This window comes from Dermacentor variabilis, chromosome 8 (genome assembly GCF_050947875.1).
Source record: "Dermacentor variabilis isolate Ectoservices chromosome 8, ASM5094787v1, whole genome shotgun sequence".
Taxonomy (NCBI): domain Eukaryota; kingdom Metazoa; phylum Arthropoda; class Arachnida; order Ixodida; family Ixodidae; genus Dermacentor; species Dermacentor variabilis.
Genome location: NC_134575.1, coordinates 52,081,158 through 52,104,234, shown reverse-complemented (window position 1 = coordinate 52,104,234; position 23,077 = coordinate 52,081,158). Strand labels below are relative to the sequence as shown.

The 23,077-nt window shown below is 47.6% G+C and overlaps 1 protein-coding gene across 4 annotated transcripts; it reads right to left on the bottom strand.

Annotated features, from left to right (window-relative positions):
* Window positions 1–805: 805 nt before the first annotated feature.
* On the bottom strand, window positions 806–16,680 carry LOC142590211 (ras-related protein Rap-1b-like). 4 transcript variants are annotated; one of them, XM_075702129.1, is made up of 3 exons: window positions 16,351–16,680; window positions 4,329–4,845; window positions 806–3,113 (listed from the first exon to the last, which is right to left on the bottom strand). In XM_075702129.1, the coding sequence occupies exons 1-3, from the start codon at window positions 16,386–16,388 to the stop codon at window positions 2,766–2,768; spliced, it is 903 nt and encodes a 300-aa protein (XP_075558244.1). In that variant the 5' UTR covers window positions 16,389–16,680; the 3' UTR covers window positions 806–2,765. The 4 variants fall into 4 exon arrangements, with proteins under 4 accessions (XP_075558244.1, XP_075558242.1, XP_075558245.1 ...); XM_075702127.1 differs by lacking the exon at window positions 16,351–16,680 and adding an exon at window positions 11,064–11,228; XM_075702130.1 differs by lacking the exon at window positions 16,351–16,680 and adding an exon at window positions 5,882–6,081.
* Between the last annotated feature and the right edge of the window lie 6,397 nt (window positions 16,681–23,077).

The window sequence follows — 23,077 nt, the reverse complement described above, 5'->3', positions numbered from 1 at the left end:
CGATTTCAGTAGAAAGCTTGCTCTTATACCGTACATTTTGCACAAATTGGTAACTGACTGGAAATAATACACCGTTGGCAACAAAATTTGCTATATGCTATCCTTCCCAATATTCAACTTTCCCTGAATAACGTTGCTTTTGCAAGCGTGACTCAGGGCGGCTGTACTTTCTGATAGGATCAAACAACTTGCACAGGCCTCCTTTAGAAATAAATGTGTATAACAAGCTCAGTGCGCCTTTTTATAGTTCTATAGAATACAACAATTGCGTTGTTGAATCATCTATGTCGCGCGTTTATTTGTACTGTTTCCTTCAACGAGCCTGCGCATGCCTGTTCTACAAATGAATGTGCCAGATGAGATTAGCGCAGATTTTAGTACTTCTATAGGACAAATGAATTGTGTGTGTGAAACACCTGTCGTGTCTTTATTGGTAGGGTTTCTCTTGCAGAGCCGAGTGAGTTTCAACGCGTGCATAATTAACTCTTAATCAAAAAAATATTTTTATATTCTGTATTTTAAAATCTGATATATTGGTACACACTTGAACGATTCGTAGTGTTTCAGGAATGCCAACTTGTAGCACAATATAAATGCCTTCAACCAAAAATTTTGAATTTAATGCGGAGATACTTATTGCCTATGTTGGTCCAGGTGTGCGTTCATGTGAGAGCGATATTACCTGATCCTTTAAGAAGCCATTACGAAACCGTGTTGTCAGCAGTACGTAGCTTGTCCCCATCCCTCCTTTATTAGAGTACGGTGCCACACCTTGGAAGAAACCATGAAACACACAGTAAAAAAATTTTTGTCAGAATTTCTTTATTGGAAGACTCATTCAGTGCGCGAAAAAAGAAAAAAAGAAAAGGTGAGAGCAGATATTATTTTACAGGAAATAAATACTGCGATAACAGGACTATATTACAATGACAGGACAATATATAACATTGTAAAACGCGTACAGCTTAAATAGCACGAGGCTGGATTCCTGCACGTACACACGGGCATCCCTGCGAGTGAGGGCAGCGCGAGAAATTGTGGAGCCCGGGCATTGACGTCGCTTGTGTATTTACATATATTACTTTGATGTGCACAACCGAAACGTTTTGATCTTGTATGTAGATACAACCGTTCCCCTTGTTTAAAGAAATACAATGCAACAAATACAATGCATTCACAACAACGGAACACAGACAATAACAACATTTACGTAGCGTGATTGAAAACGCATTTAATGAGTTAGCCATGTAGTCATGCCGACATATAGGCCTATGTCTTACGCAGCGTAGGAAACCATTGTGATTTGTAGCGCATTTGGACGAGTCTGCTAAATCACGTTACCGGCCGGTTCCGCTCTCATTGTGTCTCAAAATTGACATGAAAGCGAAAAGACATCCACACTTGCTGTTCCTTTGATCTCCGAAAAAAAGTGTGCTGCCACAAAATGTTAATCCATTGTCGCATTTCGTAGCAGCAGGATGATCCAACAGAGAAAAGTGATGAGTCACCGGCTCAGTGATATGTGCACGCTCTCGCGCTGCCTGTCCAACCAGAAATGTCTACGAGGACATCACGTGGAGGCAAGCCTTTGTACCAGTGCATCAGTGAACACGCCTTCTTAGTGTCTAGCGCAACATGTATGAAAAATGGAGATCTCCTATAGTGTTCGTAATGTCTCAACATGTGACTGTATGCCGAAGAATATGTAATAGAATATGTTCACTAAAACACTTCTCATGGCATCACCATACAGAGAGCCTCAAGAAGACTACATGCAGAAGCTTCTTGTCATCAAGAAAAAGAGAATAAAATAGAAGTTCCTGCTATGCAGTACTGTAGCAAAACGCAGACATCACTTTCATAGGGTACCTTTGAAAAACTGGGCGACAAATCTACATCAGCATCGTTGTTGCCTGTGTGGCAACCTTAAGCAACGCGTTCACCACAGGCTCCCAGAAATTTTCATGCGTGATGAAAGCACAAGGCATCGACTCATTGAGCGAGCACATGGTGTGAATAAGGCATCTCACTTTTCTGTACATGTGTCCTGGCCATTCGCATTCATCACGTTCATTGTTGCGTCACAGATATGCATGTCCAGAGTCTTGACATTCAGTCGCGCCACATTCAATATATATGTACGTTGGGACGCCTAGAGAAGTGGTGGTGAACGCTACATGCCAAGTTTTTTTTTTTATACAGCTACCTGCCTCTAATTAGGGTACTGAGTAACTTGGGCCTACTCAGGGGATTCTCAGGAGGCAATTAGAATAATTTTTTCTACTTTGCACTCCACTAAAACGACGAGCAACCCGAGGGCTTCCATCGTGTAAATCGGATGGATGCCTGGTGGATTTGTTTGTCAACAGGTCGCGTCACAGACAATACGTCGCTAGAGCTTGTGCAATTAGAGTGCCACTGCCAAGCAGACAAAGACCTGGACAGCAATGTGCTCCAAGAAGTGAAGAAGGTGCAGCATGTTTTCTCCTTCACAAGACTCAACCAACACTCTCGGCAAGAAGCCATTGTAACGCTTATCTGAACAGCGGAAAGGCACGACGTCACGCAACCTTCACTTTTATCAGGCGCCAGCCCCTAGATATGACTAGACACTGCGGTCCCATCTTGGGCTTCCTTCTCAATAGAGCAAAGTGGTGTTCGCTGTCCCGTTCAAGCCGCCGGTCAACGTACCACGTAGTTTGTTTGAACTCTGCGATATAGCTGAGAACACACACACACAATTTTCCACGGCTTCACGAGGCTGTTCACGAAATTATGCAGCTGTGTCTCTTGGCACCGTTGCTGTAGAGCCTCTTGTGCGAGTGGACCTGAGCCGGGCAGGACTGTCGCCGCCGGTTGGAGGGGGTCAGGACCTCGGGGAGCTTGCTCTGCATGAGCACCTCGTGAAAGACTTGCGCCACGTCGAGGCCCTCGAGCGCCGAGCACTCGACGTAGCCGTGCTCCCAGTCGATGGTGGCCACGGTCTCGGCCACTTCGTAGCCCACGCAGCGCCTGAACGCCAGGTCAGCCTTGTTTCCGACGACCACCACCGGTGGCATGCCTTTGCCCAGCTCCGAGCGGGCTTCTTGGATTTCGTTGCGAAGCCGACGAACCTGCGGAGAACCACGATAAAAAAACGTCAGTTTGGTGCCGTTTGGGCGAAAACGCCACGACAGTTGCGGAAAACTATAGTGATTGAAGAAGAACGCGTGTTTTGAAAATGAATGTTGGGAGCTTTTTTTTTTATGCGCTGATGACGTGTGCGTGTTTAGTGGTGCACTTCCCGAAGAGCACGATTAGCGAGGCGAACCACTAACGAAATGCTAACGCACTGTACTGCTTGTGTAACAAAGGTTAACGATTGTGTGTATGACGTTCGGCTCAGGAAGGCAATAACCTTCGGTACAGTGATGAAATGAGCCACTTGTGCTAGACACGATTGGGACTCTTTTGACGTTGTTGTTCATTTGAATATGTTAAAGATTTAAGCAACAACGTCAATGGGCCTGCAGCGTGCTTGTGCGACGAAAGCTACCTTAGCCTGTTGCCTTGAAAGAAAAACCAGCCATGTATATTTATCTGAAGCATTGCTAATATTTTCTGTAAACCTGTAGCAGCCCATTTTGGTTTATTACCGGCTTGCCTTCTAGTATGCTGCATGTACAACGTCAATGAGTGAAATTCGTTAACGATGTATTTCTTTTCGTCGATAACGGTCAACAGAATATAAAAGGGCTGCTTAAAGTTTATGAATATTAGAGAGAAAATGTGAGCGCTGAATAAGAGTCACGAATATTTATCATTCTAAGAAGAAAATCTGTAGACTTCACAGTGCAATGCCTATAGATTTTCGGTACTTTGGCCTAGTAATTTGTTTTCTAAAAGTTTACATGCGCGAAAAAGACGACATGTCGGCACTCCAGTATGTTTACTGGGAATTCATGGCAGAAATTTGCATCCGCCGTCATCGCAGTCTAATGGCTATTGTTCCCGTTTCGATCTGTTGCAGTTTTCTTAGAATGGGCAAGCGTATATATCCAAGTTTTAAACCACAATTTCTTTATGCTGTCATGCAATCGACGACACTGCGTTGTTTCCGTCTATCGAGAAGCCAAGCAACAAGTCCCTTTAAGGTCATCATTGCTGGCTCCAGCAGGTCCCTAGAATTGAGGTCTTCTGGGAAATTCTTTGCTGCAGCGGGCGTTTTGCTTAGGCCTATCTGGCTCAGCGTGGCGGCGTTCGAATGTGTTTCTCATCGGCTTCAACGCCCCTCAAAAAAACACACGCGGCTGTGGCTAAGATGCAAGTCACGCTCGGCATTCACGCACCTCCTCGAACGACTCCAGGTCGTCTATGGCGTAGACCAAGATGAACGCCTGCGCCGTGGTGATGGCCAGCTGCCTCATGGCCGGGAACTGGTAGCTTCCGCTCGTGTCAAGCAGCTCGAGGGTCAGCCTGTGGCGTCCCCCGTTGGCGGATCCGTAGTCTCGCCTGTGCAGTTCCTCCACGGTGGCGTTGTGCTGCTTGGGCACGCGGCCGTACAGGAACTGTTGTATGAGCGACGACTTGCCCACGCGAGCCGCTCCCATGACGGCGATGCGAACGACCGTGCAGGCTTGGGCCACGCCCGGGGCAGCCACTCCCCCGGTGCCCGTGGGACTCGAAGACGGCAGGTGCAATCCGCTCAGCGTCGGCATGTTGTCTGCGTGCTCGTTGTCCGGGATCTGCTGCTGCTGCTGCTGCTTTTTCTTGCCACTACGGTCGCGCTTCGGTCTGTCGCACTTGGCGAGATGCGATGACGAGTCTCTCCTTTCTTCTAGGGCCTCCTGGGCCACTTGAGAGTACCTGCGTCGGAGAAAAGAAAGAAACAACAGATAGATTGGTTAGCAACGTTGGGCTACATTAGCGACATAGAGGAAGCGAAGTTAGCAGAGGTGTGGGGCAGGTGAACCAGACGATGGTCCAGTTTGCTACCTTAAAAGGGACGGGCGGGGAGGGGGGGACGGGATGGGGGAATGGCAATGGTGTAGTCGCTGGAGCCCATACAAAATGCAGTACCAAATTTTATGGGTAGCTTAACGACAATGTTTTAATAGCAGTGAGTGATTCCTGCGAAGAAGAGTATATAATTTGTTCTTTCTACTGAAATTTACGTATGGGGTTGACGCATGAAAGGTACCAAATAATACTGGGAAAAAGATGCATTCTTGCAATTGGCGATGAAAAAATAAGACGGGCTTTACATTAAGAGGCCGGGAAAAATAGATAAGCGACATACAACGTGTACGACAGCAAACTGGTGTAGCTAATGTTCTATTTAGAATTAGGGGCAAGAAATTAAGTTTGGCTGTTCACCTAGCGCTTAGGGCAGGTATCCAGCGGCGTGCTAGAGTAATAGAATGTAACACTGTTTATTCCTATTGGTTTTTACTAGAATATCCCCTACACGCATTCCTTCTGTTATCCAAACAAATCCTAACGCAGATTTACGCGTTTTGTGCAAACTCTGCACTGTGTGCTGTACGCGTTGGTGTGGTGTGTAGCTTCTCAAAATGCATAGCGAGCAATAAAGAAAGTGATAAATTCAGCGATATTTGTGACACCGCGTGTATACATACCTCAATTTTACATTATCGCACACGATAGCGGAGATGTGACAAGCTTTCAAGGTAATTCCGCATGCGACCACTGTCTCTAGCAGGGAAGGAATCCCGCAAGCATAGTTGTCTTACTTTCAACGCCGTCTCGCCGTGGATGAATACGAAACCATCACACGTAGGGACTAGGCAGTCGCAGGAGAATGCAGCGCGGATGCTACAAGCAAAAAATCGGCAGCCTCGCGTTACCCTCACCTGCTGAGACGGTGTATCATTCAACTCACCACTTTTCGAAATCCCCGTCCATGTTCTGTCCGTGTCACTAACACGCGAACACGCTAAATTGCCAGAATCTCAATGAGTTTTTTTTTGAACCGCTATTCCTACGAAGTGCGATACCCAACGTGGACGGGATGCTGAAGCTGTTCTCGAGGCGAGCGTAACGTCGCGGTCGTGACACAGCGCGCGCGCACGCACACCCTGCAGCTGGCGTGGAAAGGGCTCGTTGCCGTCAAACGGAGAATATATGTGACAGCGCTCGTCTTACGAGGTCCTTTCATGCGCGCTCTCACAGGCAGCTGTGCCGCCTTGGCCTGCTGAGAACTATCCTCGAGTTGCAGCAGCTGGAGTGCTTTGGTTGAACGTACGGGAGTGCTTGGTGAGCTGTCGAGGGTCCTCGCGAAAAATTAAAGAAAGAACAAACGAACAACAGCAACCCTTTGTTCAAGTGGAACGACTGATTTTTTGTTTTATCGTAAGACGGGTCTAGGAATTGCACTAGATTGCGTATCGTGGTGGACTCGATGACGAAAGAAGTTCGACAAGAACGGCCCAGCAGTATTTGACGCAATGCTTACGTCGCGTCGCGATGACAACAATATTTTTTTTTTCTCAATCACGAAGCGACTGTCCTTGTTGCCGCTACGAGACGTCGCGCCCACTGAACGGAGAAAGTGTTGTCGGTATGTTCAAGAGAACACTGTTCTCCGGACCCTCAATGCAGATAATCGATTTCGAGCATCTGCAGCGCAGGAATGGTGACGTATTTGACGAGTCTCGCAAATGTCAACGGATGAGAACATTGAAAACGTGACGGAAAGTGTCGTATATGACAACGTAAATTGATGTCGTAAGCCTGACATCTCTCACGGTGGCAACGTCTGCTCTCGTTATGACGCAAGGCAACAGGAAACGTTGACCGGTGTGGAAAAACAAAAGAAAACGAACTAACACCAGTAACATACATGGCATAAATTGCCATGCCTGCGTTGATATCAGTAGCAGTTCGAACTTTGGACGCACAAAAAACATGAAAAAAAAAGAAACTAGCTACAAAAGCATAAATTTCCGATCTATCGACTTGGTTCCCTATGGTAATGGTATGTCCTATTCTGTTTGTCGGTATTGGTATGCGTAACACATTCCCAGTAACCGAAACTGTCACTGCTCAAGAGAAGAAGCGGGCATATAATTTTCTTTTTTGTTTTTGCAGTGTAAGCTGTTGTGCGCTCATTCCAAGTAGCCGTTTCGGGTGGCAGAGGTGTTCGCCACCGCCGGCATCCAGTTTCCGTAGCAGCTATCGCCGAGAATGTGAAAAAGAAAATGCACAGTTCCTGCCGGTATTGAATCCACACCCGCTCCGTAGGAGTGAGCTACTTTACCACTGAGACCCGCCAGCGCTTGCTTGGACGCAGCGCAAAAAGCCCCATAAACGCGCCGTAGCTCGCGAGGAGACACGCGATGTTACATGCGCGCCCCGTAGCGTCGGTGCGTGCCCGGTTGGCATTGCACTCGGATATTGTTACTAAAGGTAGAACGCCACGTAGCGGATGCACGGGTAACAGTACAAGGCAGTTAAATAAGTTTTGAGGATGAAAAAGGATATTAAGGAGATGTATAAGTCTCAATGTAATGATAGACACGTACGGCGTAGATGATTAATTCAAGCAAGCTAGGTGACAGTTTTTCACCGTCCCGTTTCAAAGGGGAATGCCATTAAATCGTCACAATCGTTACCATCTTGTCGCGCCACTCGACATGCGCACCGCGTAGCGTCGATGCGTACAAACTTTGCACTGCGGTTCCGTTGTATTACTTCAGGTGTCCCAAGATGCAGCACTTGCGTATAGCAAGTGCTTGCTGCATGTAGCTGCATCTAGTTACCTAACTCAAGCGGTCTGGATGGCTATCTGTCACCACCCCGTCTCCTGGTTGCAGCCGCGCGCGTGGCCCTACGATTCACTTGTCTCAGCAGTGGGTCGTACCTTGCGAGGAGGCACCATAGCGTGTACCACAGAGTAAACACAGGTATCCAGACTACGTGGCGCACGCGTCACATAGCTTAACCCGTGACACGGTACGTTGCAGTTGTTCACGATGATACTGATGGTTCGTTGGCATCCCCTTGGAGACTTATCAATTGAAATTACGTCAACTTGCGCATTCGAGTTGACTGCCTCAGCAAAGCTGCGGACAGTTTCAAACAATCGGGTCACAGTGGATAGACTTCTTCGAAAACCATTCTGCTTACTGTAGTAAATATTATTATCTTATATGTACTGAAATAAATCCTTAACAATTATGTGTTCCAGCACATTGGATATTGTGCACGTAATAGACATCGGGCCCATAACTCCTCATGGCATGCTTGCTTTGCAAATTGGTTTGCAAAGCAAAATTTTGGTTTGCAAATTGGTTTGCGAGCAAGTTTACAGCAGATTTGCAAATTGACTTTACCGTTGCCATCAACCAGTCAGCAGGCATAATACCATTATGAAGCGATAACGAAAAAAAGCTTCTCGAGAAGGCATGCCACCCACTTAGAATAACGTTTATGAAAAGCGTTCGGAATCTTATATGAACCCGGCGACTTTTTATCGTTTAGTTTGGCAAGGCAGCAATTATGCCTTCTTTCGGGATAACTATATCGTTCTCGGAAAGATTCGTGCGTAAGTGTTTAACGGCAGTACCGTCATCCTTTGGAATGAATACACAGCAGAAGTACTGGTGAAACGCTTCAGCAAGGATGGAGGGTTCAGAACATGACATACCGTCTACAAGAACGGCTTCAATTGTGTCTCTACTCCTTGACGTGTACCTCGAAAACTTCTTCGGCGAGTCTTGCATATATTTAGTCAACCTAATCAAGAAGAAAAAGCTTTTCGCTTTTCTTTTTTAACTCGCTACGCACATGCGCACTGAGGTTACTGATGGCCGTCGCGTCTCTTTGAATTCTCTGACGTGCATGGCACGGTCGCCGTTTTAGATGAATAATACCTCGTGTTATCGATGGGTTTGGTCTATCAGTCCTTCTGTTTTTTTTTTTTTTTTGGGGGGGGGACATATTTGATCAACCAATCATTAACGACTCCCAGTAAATGAAGCATAGCCCATTGACGTCTTCAGGATATGGCACTTCATCGACACCAATTTCCATGCGGTCGAGAATTGATGTGTGATCGACTCGTGAAAAAAAATCAAATACCGTACTAGCCGATCTCTTAATTAGGAGTTTATTGCTGAATTTTAGAGACGCAAGGACTGCTTATTAGAACGTGTTTTTTATGTGAAAACACGTATGACAAATACGTTCTTATATGAGCTTTTTTGATCTGTTGCGTATATGTGAGTCACATAATGAGTACGATGATGATGACGATCACCATCGCAGTCACTAGGAGGATGATTATCATAATGAACATCAACAATCTTGTATTATTTTGGGCAAAAAATGATAACGGCCACCACAAAGTAGCAGGTTATGCTCAACCATCTCAACGGTGATAAATACCAATCGTGGTATTTTTGGCCCCGTGAATGTAGTCAGGATTGTTGCCTCTACGGTGCGATTTGTCAGTATCAGTATCATGTATCAATCAGTATCAGAAACGTTTGTGAATTCGGTTTTCAGCGTTCTGAAATCTACCAATACCCGACGAGAAAAAAAGAAAAGTACCGCACATGAGAGGAAAAGACATGCGGAGGACGCGGAAATTCGAGAATAAAGCACTTTAGCGCCATGTCTCATCCTTCGCTGGTATCTGAGTTGTATGGCAAAATACATTACACATGAGAGCCCAGGAAAGTACGGTTTAGAGCAATCATGAGAATTTCGTTAGCAGACTGAGATCGCGTTTCTTTTCTTTTTTTTCAAAATGCATTTTCCCGCCAGTGCAATGAACTCGCAACATAAACACGCCGTTTACAATAAAGTTTCGAAAGCTCAAAAGGTCGGTTCGAATAGTTTTTATTTTTCGTTCGCTTTCGGTGTTTTGGAAGCTCCGTGCCATAAAGGCTTTGCGAACCCGAATTTCGGTGAGTGGGTAAATTTACGAGCTGCCAAGCTGATATCACCTGCTGCTGCCGCGACAAAAAACGTAGCTCCCGTCGAGCGACGATTTAATTATGCTAGGCGTATTGCGACACGGTCCCGCAATAACGCGCTCGACGTTTCAGAACAGTCACCGCGGCGCGGACGCCACCACCGCCTCGCGGACGGCGACAACCGCGAGTAGTGAAATATTTAACGTTTACAGGCACGTCCACTGTTACGTGGAACATGGGAGCTCGTTGCAGCCCTCCGCTGAGTGCCGCCAACTTCGCCTCGCTACGTCATGGCAGACAAATTGTCATCTAAGGCAACTCGCCGGGCTTATCGCCAATTGCTGTGAGTGCGCATGCGCCGCAAGACTTCATGAGGCGCCGTCGGTGGGGTTCTCCGCATAGCGATGCCTCGGCACCCGTGTTCCCGCCAAAAGTGGCCCCGACTGTACATACGCCATAGACGTCTCGCGTAATGCGGACGACAAACAACCCTTTGCTCACACCGTGTTCCCGATGCCGTCGCCGCACAAATAGGGACGAGAGCAGAACCCGTGCGGGACGCCATTGGGCCGCTCGGGGGGAAGGGGGGGAGGATGTGACTACGGGCCGCGCCAATCGTTCGTGCGTATTTCACACTAGTTGTATCAATGAAGTTCCGCTAAAAAAAAGGAATTTGTATGGGACACACACAACCTCACGCGCCGTCGCGAGTCTGAAGTCGTGCAGCCGACAGCCGCCGCGTTTCTCGAGGCGAGAGTAATGTATCAGGCAGCGGGGGCTACAGGACCCATAAGCCGATCCCATAATCTAGCCGAATACCTCAGCCCTCTGCGAGGCTGCATCGGCGGAGCTACACGACAACGCTGGATTGCTACGACATTTCGCAAGATGTTCCCAGCATGACGAACTTTGTTTTTGCCCTTCTAATTTTGCTGATGGAGTCGGAAGCGACTGGACAATGACTCCTGCAGTCAAGCCCTCGTCACGTCGCCGCTTTCACATTGTAGTACCTCGACAGTACAAGCCGCGATTGAGAGTTCGTGGCGCAAGCACGGGTACACGCCGAGATGTATTCCGCCTACTCCGTCGCGTGGTACCGAGCTCTTCGGTTCGCGGGGCCATGCTTTGTGGAAGTTTACTCACTTGATAGCCTTGTGGAGCCGAAGTAGTCCGGGAATACAGGGCATAGCGGAGGTTCGCAGGATAGCATAGGGGGAACGATCGCTTGAAGCCTCTTTGGAGGCAGAACGAGCCAATTATTTGCTCTGAGCTTCGCATCGGGCCATTAGCGAATAAGAGCTTCGCGGAGAGCGTGCGTACTTATGCTGCCTGTTGTTTACGATATCGCGAAGCTCTGGCGATGACGCCCTTTCATTGGGGAATGACGTTAAACAGTCGTCGCAGACGTTGAGAGCGGGAAGTCTACTTTGCTATGCTGGCACGATGATTGATGTCGGCTTATTTCACTCATTGTCAGGACTTTTTCCCGCCTATCGCTGATACGGGCGCGATAATTTTTGTTGGAAATTTCTGCGCATCGACGCTTACAGATATAGTGACGCTGTCACTTCGCTTCTTTGGTTACTGGCACGTTTTTGCTCAGTCCAACCGCAAACGTGGGCGTAAGACGTACGGCGTTAACCGCCGTCGTAGTTTTAAGAAAATATGCTTTCGTGAGTATCCGAGAACAAATTCTTGCGAGTGTTAAGAAATTTTCGGCACATTTCTTGTCATGTACAGTGGACCACAAAAGTGTGCTAAACTATCGCTATCTTTGAAGTTCGGAGCCGCCCGTACCACTATGACAGTAAAAGCGTACATCATAATATTGTTCACACGTTCTAGCACAGGCTGGAACTTCTAATACCAGGCATCGGTGTGAGTTTGTGAACATATTAAGCTTTGTTTTTGTTTTGTTTTTCCCAGATGTTGTGGTCCGCAAAATTTTGTGGTCGTTGGGCACCAGATGCGACGTGTCGTTGTGGCCGTCGGTTTTCTGTGGGCTCCGGGGCGGCGTAAGACGCACCGAGACAAAGTGGAGTGTCAGTAACGGACCGTCTGACCCTTCTTTATTCCTCGAGCCCCCCATCCCGATTTCGGCGCCGATCTTTTGTTGTTTTCTCTGCGCCAAGACCCGAGGCACGCAAGCACTAAGCGTCGTCTGCAATCGCTAGTGACACTGTACGCCAGTGCCTTCACTTGCAATGTGCAAGCATGACGGAAGGAAGGAAGGAAGGAAAAAGTGCAGAAGGAAAGGCAGGGAGGATAACCAGTTTATCTCAACCGGTTTGCTACCTTACACATGGGAGCGGGATGGGGGGATGAAAGATGGGGAAGGGAGAGAGAGAGAGAGCACATAGCACAGCACACACATCGTGAGTTAATAAAGTTTGCATGCGAGCTGCGCCCTCGTTTCAGACGCATTAGCGTTCTTTTTCAATGGTGAATTAGTCATCGCAGCTATTACTCATCTATTCGAAAACCTGCCCGTAGAAGAAAAAAGAAAGAAAGAAAGAAAAAGAAACAGCTCTGGTTTTCATGCTAATACGCTTCAATAGAACCAGGGCCCCAATTCACAGAAACCTCCTACGCCAGAATTGTTCGTAAACGAAATTCTGAGTAAATGATGACGATGCACATATCATAAGCGAACGCGGCCTGCCTACGGCAACTAACAATTATGAACGAAAAAGCTTTGCGAATCTGGCCCCAGATGCCTAGTATTATTAAATTATGGGGTTTTACGAGCCGAAACCGCGTTCTGATTATGAGGCACGCCTTAGTGGAGGACTCCAGAAATTTCGACCACGTGGGGTTCTTTAACGTGCACCTAAACCGAAGTACCACGGGTGTTTCCGCATTTCGCCCCCATCGAAATCCAGCTGCCGTGGCCGGGATTCAATCCCGCGACCTTGCGCTTAGCAGCCCAACACCACAGCCACTGAGCAACCACGGCGGGTTGCCTAGTATTACAACGCACGCATTATCTAAGCGAGACAGGCGAACAAAGTGGTGCGGTTCTGTGTAATTAGATGCAGAACAGAAATATCGGGAAAACGGTTCCTTCGACACGCGTTAAGCTTTCCCAATACGCACCACACAAAAAGATCGATTAGGTGAAATGTCTGTGGGAGCCATGAGTGCAAGATATTTTTTCCAACATTTGAAGCATTTGTACAACACTCGGCTACGACATGAATTTTCTGACTGTTTAGATGCATTTTGAGGAAATTCCAGGCTCACTTTACAGTGATTTACAGTGATTTACAGAATCACTGCCTATATACTTACGCGCAGTGTACACAGATCAGTGTTTATATATGTAAATATAAATTTGTATCCCTATGTCGTTGCTTTGGAAGCGTCAAAACACTGTCATAGCTGCTTTTGTTGAGCAGCCCCGCCGGTTGACTTGGCAAACCAACTTATTACCTTGCAGCAGTTATTCAGAGGGAATCTGCCATTACTCGTCAAGGCGCACGATCGCGACCTTCGCTACATAAATGTATTTTTCCGTAACGATATTTGTAGATTTTTCTTTGTAAGACAAACGTGTGGACTCGAATCTACACACTTAGGAGGAAAACTGCGCTAAGACAATCAACTTTCCTCTTGCCACTGACGCTGTTTGTTTCCCGCTCCACAACGCCTGACGTGTCCGCGAAGCTATTTGATCACTTTGTGAAATTCAAGCCGATGCATTCGCGTCAACGAATTGTCCGTGCATTTTGGTCCGAATTGCCGCATTGTGAATTGCACGACGTCGCCATGCATACGCAGGCTACTACGCGCACACTGTTAAAGCCTGCTGTCTCCTTAGATGTTGTTGTGATCGGCCGTTCGCCCCTCGACAACCTCCAGTCGCGGCTCGCGCGCTTGAGGGCCTCGTCAAAATGGTTCTCAGCGCGGATCATTTATGACCAGCGCGGGAGTACCTCGTTAAGGGGAGGTTTGAGCAATTAGTATCATACGGCCATCACTTGTCAGCCGCACAAATTGGCATGTCCAAGCCGGAGACGCGGTCAGTGCGATGATACGGCCAGCACCTGCCAGAATACGATCGGAGTCAGCGTACATTCCCCTCCTTTCCCTGTTTGCGCCCAGCAATGTGGGTGCGTTTCCGACCAAGTTCCCTTTTTGTGGGAAAGGGCGACCGACCTCCGTATAGTTGGGACCTGATGTCATCGGTCTCCCCATTCCGGATTGGGGGAAGTCACGGAACAATGATCACGCAAGGGATAAAAGGAGCGACGGACGGCGGGAGTGACCGACTGCTACCAGTTCATCATCAACTCTTCTGTATTACTTGGCATTTTCTTGTACATATGTAGGTAGAAACCTGTTCGTCGAACGTCCTGAATATCAGGCCCAGGCTCACGTTCACTTAACCCTCCACGAGGAAAGAGGATCCCACGTCTTCGAACCCCCAGTCGTAACAATGTCTACTTGGGGAGGAAGACAAGCGGATCTAATGCATGGAACATGTAGACGTCGTTACTGCAACTGTGATACTACCAACATGAGTTTTTTCGAACAAATATAATGCGTTGCCTACCTGATACACATACGTGCAGCTCAGAGGGCAAGAAACCTAATCGACGATCGCTGTCGCGGCTAGACGCCTACCTAACGGTCTACTCGGTCAGTAATTTCGTATCTCGACTCTCATTATGAGCTTTCGTATTTAAACGAGTGTTCCTTGTTTTTAAAATCCATTAAAGAGTCGCAGAACGTTTGCAAGCAGTCCCCTGCTGCGGCACGAAGCCAAGCAGCTGCAAAATTCTATAGGGCTGGCAAATAAGAACGCTAATTTCTAGGTTGCTTTGTTTTTTGCGTTATTAAGCGCACGAGCTTACACTCAAGCTGGTCGTTAGTAGAGGCAGTCAGTCTTTGTTCACGAAACAATGGAACTCTTTCCTAGTTCATATGCATTTCCTTGGTGAGCACAAGTGTTTTTCTAAGAGAAAGTCTCTTGAACTAGGATATTTCCGTGTCTCAATCGGTCCACCAAGTCGGGAGAACTGTCTTCTTTATTTTCATTTACTGCCAGATGCGAACATCGCCCGCTTCCTTGACTAATAAATTATTATTCCGAGACGTGCAGTGCGAACAAGACTAATTGGCAGCGCTAAAAATAAAGATGGCGGGCTAGCCCAGGCTGGCTGTGACGCAGGCGATGCGTTCCAGCGAACGCCGCTTTAGGTTCCGATGACGCGGAGCGCCTATCGACCCTGATTACGGCTTAGCAGCGGCGTGATATATAAATGCCGAAACTTGGCGACGAAAACACACTGGAGATTCGTGTAGATTCGCTGGAGATTCGCTGGAGTAACAGCTCTATTTGAAATATCCGACACACACACACACACACACACACACACACACACACACACACACACACACACACACACACACACACACACACACATATATATATATATATATATATATATATATATATATATATATATATATATATATATATATATATATATATATATATATATATATACACACCGCTAAAACGATCACCGAGGCGAAGGCGAATCGGGGGCAGTGCTTACGTAAGAACGGCATTGTGAATACAGGGCCTGGATGACTAATCCATGCGCGAGGTGAGTCTCGGTGCTTTGCTCAGGTACACCTGACACTCTTCGCGCGGACGTTCGTCACAGCACAAGAAAGAGCTAAACGTGTGCAAGCCACATGCCTACACATTTCTCTCAGCAACCGAGAATTCATTCTTTTGTTGTTGTCTACAAGACTGATTCGTGTTCATGTATTTGGCGTCTGATTGCTCACATCGCCGGTTTTTTTTTTTTTTTTTTGCTGCGTAGTATTGTTTACTGAATTTAAGTAGAAAACCGTGCTGCGTCACGCTGTGTCAGCTCACCGCTGACACTGCGGGCGCGGCGTGCTGAAAACGGTTGTTTTCGGTATACATTTCCGCAGAGCGCAAACACCGTTGTACATGAAGCAAAATGAAAAGAACTCGGTCACTTCTCGTTTCCCGCCATGGGAATCACATTATCTAGAAAGAAACGGTGAAATGTCATTGGATTTCCAGAATAGTTCTCTAGAAACAAATTACCGAGTAATTGCTCTTCTGGGGTATCAACAAGCGAAAGCTTCTCTGGAGATTATGTAAAGCGATATTATGGTCTTGGCGATAAGTTTTCCGTGCTTAACTTAGAATTCTGGCGATATTGTACACTTCCTGGCAAACACACGTTTTCAACAGTAAGCGCTCAGTGCGTGTTCAGCAGGCGCATCGCTGTTTCCTCTAGACTCGACTACGCGTCCGCAGTCGCGTTTTCAATAACACAAAGCCCAAGCGAAAGTCGGGAACATATGCTAACGTTCCACAGGCGAAGCTCTGGGACGCGCAATAACACGCACACACGAAGCATGGCGGCTGCGGTGATCTTACCGAAACAGCGAGCCTCGCCGGACATTCGTCGAATCCATGAAGACCTCGCCAGTGAGCGAAAGCTGTGACACGACGACGAATCCTTGGGCAAAGTCTGCAACCGCAACGCGTCCCTCGTGGTTGTCGCGCACAGTGATATGGTGGAACGACGCCGGTGCTGTATTTCAGCTCTATTAGGTTCGAGATACGAAACCAACTGTGTTACAGTCTACTCGGTAGCAAAGCTCTCGGCGTGTCAGTTTGTAGGGTGACTGTAACACTCGATGAGGCGGCATAGGCTGCCTCCTCGACTGCCCTTTCCTTCGCCGCAGCTGTGCTTTCTGCAGAAACGGCGTCAACATCGGCCTCCGTCTTGCTTCCAACTTCATTTCCTTCTTTTTTTTTCTCTCTCGCTTTTCGCCCTCGCCATTCCGTAATGCTCGCGGCGTGTTGCTGGGGAGGAGGTCTGGCGTCTGCAGCACCCTCTACCGAAATGCGCTCTAGAAAGGCTCTCTCTTCTCTTTCCCTCCTTCGTATTCCTTCTCTCGCCTCATCGCTCTTTCCACTAAGCTCGGCGTGGATGTTTATACATTGACAGAGCCGCGAGCGCGCAAATGTTGGGTGCCGAGCAAGTGACTTTAGACCAGCCAGGTGTTTTCTATTTTTCTCTTTGCCGTTTTGTTCTTTTCAGGAGAGGGGGGGGGGGCGAAGAACATAGGCCGTGTTTGATATTTGTGGGCGCCGCGGCTTCGTTGACAACCGCGTCGCATCCCCGGGCTGTTTGTCGGAACGGAGCGGCGCCATCAGCACCATGCAGTGCTGTCAGGAAAAGTGCTTATGTATTTTTGAGTTGGGCAGGATGGTTGCTCCGCCCTGCCCACTTTTTTTTTTAGTTCCTGCGATCTACATGCTCGATCATTCCCTAACATTTTTTCTGTGTCAAGCGGAACAGCTATTTAATTTAATTATTGGCCGATTGATTCATTCGTTGACAGTTGATCGATCGATCGATTGTCTGATTCATTTATCGACATCCCGGAGAGACACACGGGTGCATTTTTTTTTTTTTTTTGAGTGGGGAGGGGTAGAGATTTAGGCTGCAAAATAATTTTCACCACCCCCGTGGGATTTTTTAGTGAGCACTCAATACATGGTGCATCAGTGTTTTGGCATTGCATCACCATTGAAAAGCAGACTCAGCGGTCTGGAGGTGAACTTGCGACCTGCTCCACAGCAGTGCAACGGTACGGACACTCAGATATCGCTATGAGTGAAGTCGTTGCCGCCACGGTGCATGAGAAAGTGGCATGATGTGTGTACACGGATGTTTACGTGCTTGAGCTTTTGGCTGCGAGCTAGACGGAAAGGCGGTGCTCAGGATATGTTCTAATCGCATGGAAATGTCGGGATGTGGTAGCTCCTGATACACATCTTTCTCGCGGAGCCCAGAAACCGCGAGGTGCACATCAGGTGGGTCCTGTTCCTCGCGTGTGCGTTGACGTGCAGGAGGTCACAGCAACACACTGAGACCAACAGAACAACTGCCCAGGTATGAACGTGTCACCCGCCGTGGTTGCTCAGTGGCTATGGTGTTGGGCTGCTGAGCACGAGGTCGCGGGATCGAATCCCGGCCACGGCGGCCGCATTTCGATGGGGGCGAAATGCGAAAACACCCGTGTGCTTAGATTTAGGTGCGCGTTAAAGAACCCCAGGTGGTCGACATATCCGGAGTCCTCCACTACGGCGTGCCTCACAATCAGAAAGTGGTTTTGGCACGTAAAACCCCAAATATTAATTATTATGAACGTGTCTTCTGGTATCCACGATGTGCTCTCCGCCCTTTTGACACGTAAGTGCCGGTAACACCATGGACGCTACGAGACAAGTATATAGTGTTGATGATTCTCAAATCGCACCTTGCCACCCGCCACAGCAGTTTCGTTTTGCGTGAAAACGGTGTGGTTCTGCTTCAGGTTGATAAAATGTTTTGTTAGCAAGTCGGTTCTGCGAAAACCCCGTCAGGGGCATGAAGTTTTTGAAAAAAAAAAAAAAACATTGTCATTCGCTCGAGAGCAGCGGGAAGCTAGAAGAGGGTTTCTACGCGAGTTTGCAAACAAGAAAAATTTCCAATGTTAAGGACACTACCTCCTGGTCCGGGGCACAGATCTCGGGTCCAACGTCTTTCGAAATGAAATGGAAAATCTCTTCAAGAAGCATTCGTTATTAGCACTTCATAGGTAAACGTAGACGGGATACGAATTCTCAGCCGAGCGTGCGCATTCTTCTATAGCACGCTTCTGATTTTTATTTTCTCGCTATCGTGGAAAGGAGCGAGCGTTAGTTCAACACACTTGCCGCTAGAATCAGCACTTCGTGGGCCGACCTAACTGCAACGAAGTTTTAATTGGTAGCATTAGCGATGTTTCAGTAAAAGGCGCGTTGACGACAACCTCAAGCTTTCACACATTGTTACTTCTTTTACGCAGTACGGCAACGCCCCCCTTAGAAACTCACTCTGTGGCAGCGCCACATTAATCTCTGAGCAGCGTTATTAGAAATTATATGGGCTGGCCTGTTGTTGATAAATGCAATTGTGTAAAGTGACAGCTAACTTTATCACAGTGACAGTGTTCAGAGCCTGTAAAGGAAATGAATATACGTAGAAACAATTCACCGAATCTTCAACAAGGCACAATTTCCAATTGCGCGCTCTTGGACACGCCGCAAACGCGAATTGCACATGTTTAAGAAAGGCCTATTGGTGGCCTTGTTAGAGAGACTATGCATGGACGCCTGGATCTGTTGCCTAGAAGGATATATTGCGCATATTCCTCTATTGTTTTCTTTAGAAGGCGCTTTGTTACACAATGTCTACGCGCTAGTTTCTGAAGTCGCAACGCAGAACTTTCTGAGAAGAAAAGAAATCGGGATGTATACAAGCATAAAATTGTATCTGCACGTGGGACGTTCAAGACATGGATTGATTTGTTCGGTCTAGTCATGAAGGTAAGAGCGTCATAGCGAGTTACTTTTGAGCTCTAGCGCTAAGAAATCAGCTGAGAACATTTAACGTAGACAGACTAACGTGCATGTCTTTACCGACTATGCCTGTTGCTTAACAAGCGTTGATAAACGTACATTGCTCTTGAACACGATCGACAAGAATTGAACTGATGTTTTGGGGCATTTGACCTTGGACCACACCAGATGCGCTCTTTCCTACGCTGTACATCTCTTGCTGACAGTTGCGTGAAAACGCACGTCATTCTGCTTACGAGTCGGACTGCTGGGCACTCTGCAGCCCAAAAACTACGAACCTGGCACTGCAGTAGCGAGGACACAGAACTAAATATATAGGTTTTGTTTGCGTCGCTGTGGTGCAGCAAACATTCTCAGCCATTCTCAAATAGCAGTCAGTCATGCTCAAATAACTTTTCATTGGGGCTTACCAGGCTCGCTTGTCGTATAGTGCATTCAGCTGTATGGCATCCACTTGTATCCGGGCTCAGATCAGATCACCAGGTCCCAATTATCTCACTGGTACTTCTCGGTAAAAGTGCTCTTCTATAGGGTTTCTTTTCTCGCCAGTTGTATCCGTCGTCAACGATGATTCCTCTCGGTTTGAAGAGTTCCAACAGTCTCCAGTGTTCACTTTTTTTTTTCTTAAGATACTAGTGCCAACAAGATCTCGCTAACTGAACAGTGAAGCGAAAACGAAACTGTGCTTTCTGCAGCTCGCCTCTGCTGGACAGCGCGCTCACAAACTGCCTCCTCCGCCGTTGCGAACAATTGGCGATGTCAGCGAGTCGGAACCTGCGCTTTTATATGACGCGCCCGGGAGCGAAGCGCTCGGGCTTCGCGCGCGCGCGTGTCATCTCTTTCCCACCCTTTGTCTTCCTTCTCCAGCACCTCTCCTCCTCTCCCTCTTTCTTCTCCGCCTTTCGTAAGTCGTCACTCTCTCCTCACAAGGCGCGCCGCTGTTCGCGTGCCTTGCCTCGTGAGCCCGTTGCTAACGTCGGCGGGGGTTCTCTCCCGTCGTCCCACCCTCTCAGTTCCTGCCTCTCCCTATTCTCCCACGTTCCCCCGGCACAACTTCGCAGGCGCGCCTGCCTTATACGTAGTTCCTCGCCCACTTCTCACCCCCCTTCACGCCCAATCATCCTCACTGCTTCGCACGCCTGGTGTCCGGATGTTCATATCTGGCGGCTCGCTTTGCGTTTCCCCTTTCTGACAATGGAGTAACCCCTCATCTTGCCTCCTCAGGAGGTCATCTTCACTCCGTCCGATCCAGAGGCTCGTGGCTTCTTGCGTGATGCCCGCAGAACAACACGTCTTCAATCCAAGGGACGTTCATCTCCCCTCTCCGCCATTCACTGTCACCTTGCTCGCTCTCCGCCTCTTTAGTAAAGCAATGAAGGGGGCTAGTTGGTGAACGTTCATGGTTATATTGCGCTCAGTTTTACAAACACGATATTAAGGAAGGACAGGACGTGGACGGAACGATGTATGCCTGACCCAAACTATAATCACATGTCTTCACCTTGTCATATCTTTTTATATGTACCCCCCCCCCCCGCACCATATCTCCGTGTATATAAGTGCGTTCTTTAACAGTATCAAACAGTTGGTAGTTTCCGCTTCGTCCGTCCACGTCCTGTCCTTCCTTAATATCGTGTTTGTAAAACTGAGTGCAATATAACCATGAATCTCCGCCTCTTCTTTGCCGACTTCCGGCGGTACTCGTGTCTGTCCTCGACCGTACGCAGCGACCGCCCAATAGCCACTGCTATGAGAAAAAAAAAAGAGGCTTTGTTCCGTAAAAGCTCAGTAAGATGGGCGAGTTGTGTCTTTGTTGCGTGGTGTGCACATTACGCTTAGGTTGCCAGCGCGGCGCCCGATGCCAAATTGAAGGTACTACGCTGGTGTGGGTCCTTTTGTTTCGTCCGATGTTCTGGAACTGCCAACCGCGTGTAATCGTTGAGTGGGCCTTTACAACGTGGCCCATATCATCAGCTCACTTGCGCAATGAACCGAGCAAATATCCTCTTAGGAAGCCTCCAGAAAACACGCCGTTGGAATAGTCATGTGAAACGTTTCAGAGCCGAAAGTCCTGCGCTGGTTGGCGTAAAAACAGCTCAACAGAGATATGTGACAAAAGTCAAGAGTCGGCGCCGGGTGAAAAGCTCCCATGCGCACAAATGCGTCATCAACCAGAGGCTCCTTTTCGCAGAGGCTTCGCAGATAGCAGGATGCCTACTGAAGTTGCAAAATGGATGCCAGTAGAAAACGAATGCGTCGATCCCCGCATTAAGGTTAGATGACTTGATGAGATGCTTTTCAGGCGTAGGATGGACTCAGCTGACGCATTAGATGGGAATAAAGGATTTCTGGAAGCATCGCTTGTCCTGCATTGGTTGCAACCTGGTGGTGATCGTAATCCAGCTTTCAGAGTAATCTGACAACTTTTTCGTCTTCTAGTTGAAAAATTGCTATGGAAGAATGCTAGAGTGAGCGGCGAAATTCAGCTGTAGTGCTTGCAGTACACAAAGTGTCGAAATGTAGACTTGCCGTTATTATTGAACTGGGAATGAAAGCTGCCGTGACGCTCCGCGCACGCCGAGCTAAATGCACAAAGCCATAACGCAATACTTTTCGACGCGGATAGACGACGGAGGAAAGCGTTGCGTTGATATCATCACAGGCGCTTATTGAGTGAATGGCGGTTGACTTTTGAATGCCAGACATTTTCTATACCAGTTAGCATTTTAAAATATTGTAATGAGTTCACACTTCACGCCGTGAAATGTGCGAAATAGATAACATTGTCGACAAAAGTCAATGGGACGTAGCTTTATTGTGAATGTAACATTTCTTCTTTGAATTGTTCATTCATTTAACTTTTCTTGCAAATAATGTCTGCCATGCAACGCAGTATCCTGAAAAAAAATAATGGCTGGTTCCTAGATATGACAGTTCTTTTCTTGTTGCCATTAAAGAAAAAGTAAGACGGCCGGCATATATGTAGAACGGCCTACAATGATTCTTTCTGTTTCGAACTTTTGACCGACGAGGAAGTAGCGCGGAATGACGACCTTCAGGGAGTTCTCAGGATGGAACGATCAGGCCGCGCATTATAGAGTCGCGTCTATATCGGGACAGATCTCACATTCACTCGAGCTGCGAATTGAAGCGCTGACATTGTGCTGGGGATATTTCAGAAATAACCCGAAAGAGTGTCGTAAAACGGATTATTCGCCGTAACCTTAAGGCCAGGACTATTACCTCCCTCCCTCACCCTTACAGGGTCAACGTGGATTCTAACGTTTGGAAAGCGCCAGAAAGAAATTAAACGCACCAAGGAAGCACTTCCCGAAACTTTACTTGACGTGGGCTCGTGCACGTTCGTGTTTAAACACGGCGGCACCTGTGCACTTGAAATATATATATATATATATATATATATATATATATATATATATATATATAATGTTTCCATCGAGTGGGAGGGTCTCCTGCTACTATGCGTCATGCAGCTGACTCTCGTCGTTAGTGATATCGAGGATTAGCGCATCCAGCATGCGTATTCATGCATAATGGATTCCCAAGTCTTGGACACTCGATTTACGTGATGCTTAAGGCTCGAACGATGTCGCTGTCCCACGTTGGCGCTAACGCCGTCAGTACAACGGAAATTCAGTGAGGCAACCTCTAACTTTCACCAGCTCCCTCGCTCCTTCGTTCGCTGTGC